The 5896-nt window shown below is 42.3% G+C and overlaps 1 protein-coding gene across 1 annotated transcript; it reads left to right on the plus strand.

Annotated features, from left to right (window-relative positions):
- The first annotated feature begins 4596 nt into the window (after positions 1–4596).
- Positions 4597–5415, plus strand: LOC138893710 (uncharacterized). Its single transcript, XM_070178364.1, has 2 exons — positions 4597–4707; positions 4879–5415. Exons 1-2 carry the CDS (start codon positions 4597–4599, stop codon positions 5413–5415), a joined length of 648 nt encoding a protein of 215 aa, XP_070034465.1.
- Positions 5416–5896: the final 481 nt, after the last annotated feature.

Raw genomic sequence — 5896 nt, forward strand, 5'->3', positions numbered from 1 at the left:
TATCATACTGTTGCGGCGTGCACCCCAATCCACACATGATACTGTTACGGCGTGCAACCCGATCCAAACAACATACATGTGGCGGCGTGTCACCCGATCCACACATGACAATAAATAGGGAAGTACCTATCAAGCCAAAACGCTTATACCTACGAAATACCTGAATGTCAACCACAAGCCCGTCAAGTGCATAATACCATCAGATAGCGCCATATGCTACAAAACTCAAGCACGACTAAGGTGAAATAAATGACCTGCATCTCGAAAGCCATCCTGCTCATATAACCCCGCAAACTATATGGGATCTCAATACGAGTGCGAACAATCAAACCGCCTCACAACCCACATGGCACAATAGAGACTATACGGAAGGGCCGACAACAAAAATAACATCCAAGGCCCGAAGACCCCTTCGAAAACAACGTTATGCTGAAATGAACACATCCAGCCAGATATAGAGCCCACATTCACATTTAGATCCATCCACGGACCTCAAGCCAATTTTGATCGTACCGCTCTAGGCTAATAACCTTTCAAGGATCCACAATAACCCTTTTTCCCATGACACACAAGAACAACTGTCAAATCCGAAACAAACTTCCACTGTCCACAACCAAATGAACCGAGCGCCCTTCAGGCATAAATTCTCACATTAGCGATAGTACCACAATCTCCATACTTGGTTCTAAATCTTTACTCAATCAAGTGACTACATGTCACACTTATAAAACCTTCCAGTGGGATACACTCCCACGACCTTCCATACCAGGTAAAAAGTCTGCACGTCCATACCACCGGCCACACTAATGCTGTAAGGCAAATCAGGAATCCGCAATCAGTACGTAAGGCCTCTTACACATAACACTGATCTTAGGTGACGCTAAAGACAATGCCAGCTTACTCTAACCATCTGAATCCTTTCCTGCTCATCCGAGCTCTTGACATTCTTGTCGATACCAAACTGTAACCTTGATCCGTAACTCCCAATTTCCATGTCGCTCACTGCACCTAACATACCAATACGTGAGAGTACAAGAGTTCCATCATGACTCCTGATCCACTAATAGACAAAACACTCCATCACATAGCAACCTTTTACTTGACTCATTTTAGGAGAACCATTGCAACACGCTGCTGAATTCCCAAAACTGCAGAAAATACAATCCTCAAATAGTGGTCTAAACCACCATAACTCTTCCGGAATCCATCTGCACATAACATGCCATAATACTCGAATGCCTCTAAATAAAATCAATTATGGCGGTCGTAAAGCCTCGCACGTACCGCCACCAACCCGTGTATAACTTAACACGCTGAAGGAACTGATCATTTCCACCATTATGCTAATTTAACCATTGCTAACTGATCCGACTTCTTTTAATTTACTATGGACTTGCCTTAGGAATAATAATAGCTCCCTTCAAAACATCATGATCCCAAATTCGCACTCATCCTGAGTGACCTTATTTCATGAGACCACGTTGTCTCCAAAACCCACGAACCATCTCATACCCTCCTTATGCGCATATTCGCATCTTCAACTGGTACACCTATTCTAAAAATCCCTCTATGAATCCGAAGTTATTTTCTTCCATTCCTCCAATGCTACACCTCAACTCGAAGATAACGTAGAACACTCCAAGCCCCTTTTATAATCTGCTGCAAAAGCTCGATACCTAAACATACTACGAATTCGAAATCCTTAGGCACCACACTTAAATTTTATAATCTGCTGAATCCACTAGGACCGTTGTTGAGAGTCACTCACTCTGACTTGTTCCCAAATAAGATCAAACTCCAAGGTCCTGCTAGCAAATGGACACCTTCTTAAAGAAGCATCAGGCTTACTCACTTTCCTTGTATATCACATCTACGTGAAGCATATACTCTGAGTCTTCCCAAAGCCTGAACATGAATCGATAACGCCAAATATAGCACATATTCCCCAAATCCTTTGCTCAAATTACCACTGATGTTTTCTTTCCTTAGTTGTAATAACCCACCAATACATTGATAACCAGTAACCTCATAAGTAGACAACCACGCAATCAGATTGTAGACGGTGGGGCTCTCCCACTTAGTTTGAAGCTACCATTGTATAACCCTGGAACCTACCAAGATTCCTTCTTCCTCACTGACATGACCTCGTGCAATCGACCCACCAAATTCCTCGAAATCTTCCTATTAACCATTTCATGAGCACTCCGAATCACTAGCCACATTCATAAGTTCGACCTTTTACCGGATAGCCTGTAAAATTCTTCGTAGAAGCTTCATCAACACCATGCAAGCATTAACCTGATCACAAGAGATAAATCACCTGTGGAAATTTCCATGCCGACACCTTCCAACGACGTTGCGCTAAGTACAATTACTACGAAATCAATAAACCATCCTAAGCCCATGCTCATTCACCAGTTGTACAAGTCCGTTCACTCCCCATTGACATCAACTACAGGTGCGACAATACATTCCAACCTGAAGTCATGTTGCATTCTTCTTCATATCAAGAAACTCCTTTTTGTCATATCAATCTTCCTAAGTACAATAGTCAATATTTCAACTTAAGTCCGTAGACCTAGTCACTGTTCATCATGAATCCCAAATCACTCCAAACTTTCCTCAAGGTGTGTAGCTATCCTACCACAGAACCCATATGCTACCTTGCCACTATCCCACTTTGTTCAAACCCTCTCCTTTAAGCAACTACTCGACTTCTGTTTCTCACACTTGGCCTTCTAGAAACTTAATCACCGCAAGATGCCTAGCACATGTCCCTCATCATCCTTCGCTACCCAGTCGTTGCCTTAAATCAAAATCTATCTCTATAGCACTTGAAATAATATATCGCTACTAACATTCAAACCTTTCTGAAGATCATCCTTCTCGAGCCATCACACTAGGAACACCGCTTCAATCCTGAACCACTGCACACCACGATCTCTGACAGCCATTTCCCTGGCATCATTTCATAATACCCTGCCCCAAAGGCGAATTGAAGAAGACCATAACACTGGCGAACTTAACACATTCCATCAAGAACGATGTCACTGCATCACAGATGAAAATTTCACCACGCTCAAAAATATCAAGTCTCGCTACCACATCGACTCAAACCTGAGCATTTGTAGTCCGATTGCCTCTCCTCCGCCGGAAATGAAATACTGAATCTCTGAATCGTGCACTGAGTAAAACCTCCTTTCAAGTCATTCACTGCCTCGACGTATAGACAAGCATCCTACCATTACATGAACACTGTGCGATAGCAACACACGAGTTGTCATAATAATCAATGCCAAATCTCAAACCTTAGGTAATACTGATACTGAGCTGAAACGACAGAGTGGCCTTCCGCAAGGCGACGACAATAGCCCAATCAAATACGCAGGGAGAAACATCCTGCACCACATCTGTAGTACCATTAAACTTCCCCAATTCCCAATTTATAACAAGCGCTTCACGTCGCATAAGATTGAATAGGAAGGAAATGAAGGCATAAGCCTCAATGGAATCGAATCGCATGATGCGAGATGAATAAAGGTAGTTTACGTAACACCCTATAGCCTCTCGAAGAGAAGTACATACGTCTCCGTACCGATCCGCAAGACTTTATTTGGCCTGCTCATAACTTGTGAGACCTATGTGAACCTAGTGCTCTGATACCATGTAGTCACGACCCAAACTCACCTATAGATCGTGATGGCGCCCAACATCCCAGCTAGGAAAGTCAACTAATGATTTAAACATATATTTATTTCTTTAAAAATTATCCGAGTAATCAAACTCTTCAAAATTTTAAAAATTAAGAAAGATATGAGAAAATAAGATAAATTAAAACCCAAATAAAATAATTAAATCCATAAATTCTACTAGTGTGTGCCAAGACCTAGTGTCACATGTGTATGAGCATCTAGTAGATTATACAAAATTCTAAATACTGTCTGAAATAAAATAGACAGAATACAAATACAAGAAGAGGCACTAGTTGCTGCAAAACGGCTCAAAAAGGAAGCTCACCACTAAGCCTCTGGATAACGTGGGTGCGCGTCGATAGATCCTCCGATAGTACTTCTCTCAGGTCCTGCACAAAAAGTGCAGCAAGCGTAGCATGAGTACGTAAACAACATGTACCTAGTAAGTATCAAGCCTAATCTCGAAGAAGTAGTGACGAGAGGTCGACTTTGACACTCACTATGAGTCAATAATATTAATATAAAATATATTGAATTAAACATGATTTTTCACTATTAAGTTCCGAAACGCTCCCGGGTTGTCCAAAATCCAATTCGAACATACGCCCAAGTCCAAAATATCATACGAACCTATTGGAACTGTCAAATCTTGATTCTGGGGTTATTTTCTAAAAATGTTGATCGAAGTCAAACTTGGGCTTTTAAAGCCAAACTAAGGAACCAAGTGTTCCGATTTCAACCCGAACACTTTCAAATACCGAACCAACCATCCCCGCAAGTCATAAATTAGTAAAAGTACATACATGGAGTCTTATTTAGGGGAAGGGGATTCTAACAGTCAAAACGGCCGGTTGGGTCGTTACATCAGGGGTCGACACTCAACCCTTTTTTGTTTGCTTTGACGATGGATGTACTGACGCGCCACATCCAAGGGGAGGTGCCGTGGTGCATGCTATTTGCAGATGATATTGTATTGATTGATAAGATGCGAGACGGTGTTAACGCTCAATTAGAGGTATGGAGGTAGACCCTGGAATCTAAAGGTTTCAAGTTGAGCAGGACCAAGAAAGAATACTTGGAGTGTAAGTTCAGTGGCGAGACTCATGGAGGGGAAGAGGAGGTGAGACTGGACTCGAAGGTCATCCATAAGAGAGGAAGTTTTAAGTACCTTGGGTCTATTATTTAGGGGGATGTGGAGATTGATGAAGATGTCACACATCGTATTAGGACGGGATGGATGAAATGGAGACTCACTTCTGGTGTTTTGTGTGACAAGAAAGTGCCACCGAAACTTAAGGGTAAGTTCTATAGAGTGGTGGTCAGACCAACGATGTTGTGTGGGGCTGAGTGTTTGCCAGTCAAGATCGCTCATGTCAAGAAGATGAAGGTAGCACAGATGATGATGTTGAGATGGATGTGCGGGCACACCATGTTAGATAGGATCAGAAATGAGGTTATTCGCGACAAGGTGGGTGTGGCCCCTATTGAGGACAAGATGCGGGAAGCGCGACTTAGGTGGTTTGGTCATGTGAGGAGGAGGAGCCCCGACGCCCCGACAAGGAGGTATGAGAGGTTGACATTGGAGGGCCTACATAGAGGTAGAGGTAGGCCAAAGAAGAGGTGGGGAGAGGTGATTAGGCAAGACAAGGAGCAGCTTCAGTTGACCGAGGACATGACCCTTGATAGGAATGTATGGAGGTCGAGGATTAGGATAGTAGAGTAGGTAGTCTACAGTGTTCATAACAGTAGTATTGGCACACAGTCTCGCTTTCTGTTGGTAGTAGGTTGTTATGACTAACCATTGTTCCCTTCATTGTTGATCACCTTACTATCTTTTTGTTTTTATTCTGCTTTTATATGGATTTTTGGTACTGTCCCTTCTTATCTATATTTTCATTAATATGGTTCTTATGTTTTTCTGAGCTAAGGGTCTATTGGAAACATCTTCTCTATCATCACAAGATAGGGGTAAAGTCTATGTACACACTACCCTCCCCAGACCCCACAGTGTGGGATAATATTGGGTATGTTGTTGTTGACAATAATCATAACAACCTCCTAAGATTTGGTAATACAGAGTCACGAACTCTAGCTGAATACATGGAATGATCTGAAGGATCGAAATAAAATATTGTTCAAATAACAACTGACAGTACTATATAAGGAAAGGACTCCAAGGGACTGCAATGACCAAGCAACTCTAT

The sequence above is a fragment of the Nicotiana tomentosiformis genome, chromosome 6 (genome assembly GCF_000390325.3).
Source record: "Nicotiana tomentosiformis chromosome 6, ASM39032v3, whole genome shotgun sequence".
NCBI lineage: Eukaryota > Viridiplantae > Streptophyta > Magnoliopsida > Solanales > Solanaceae > Nicotiana > Nicotiana tomentosiformis.

Bases quoted from the DNA above. Each gene is read 5' to 3' on its own strand.
- LOC138893710 (XM_070178364.1), top strand. From the start codon at position 4,597: ATGGATGTACTGACGCGCCACATCCAAGGGGAGGTGCCGTGGTGCATG. The intron at 4,708-4,878 runs GTATGGAGGTAG...TCTATTATTTAG, and splicing joins GTGTTAACGCTCAATTAGAG to GGGGATGTGGAGATTGATGA.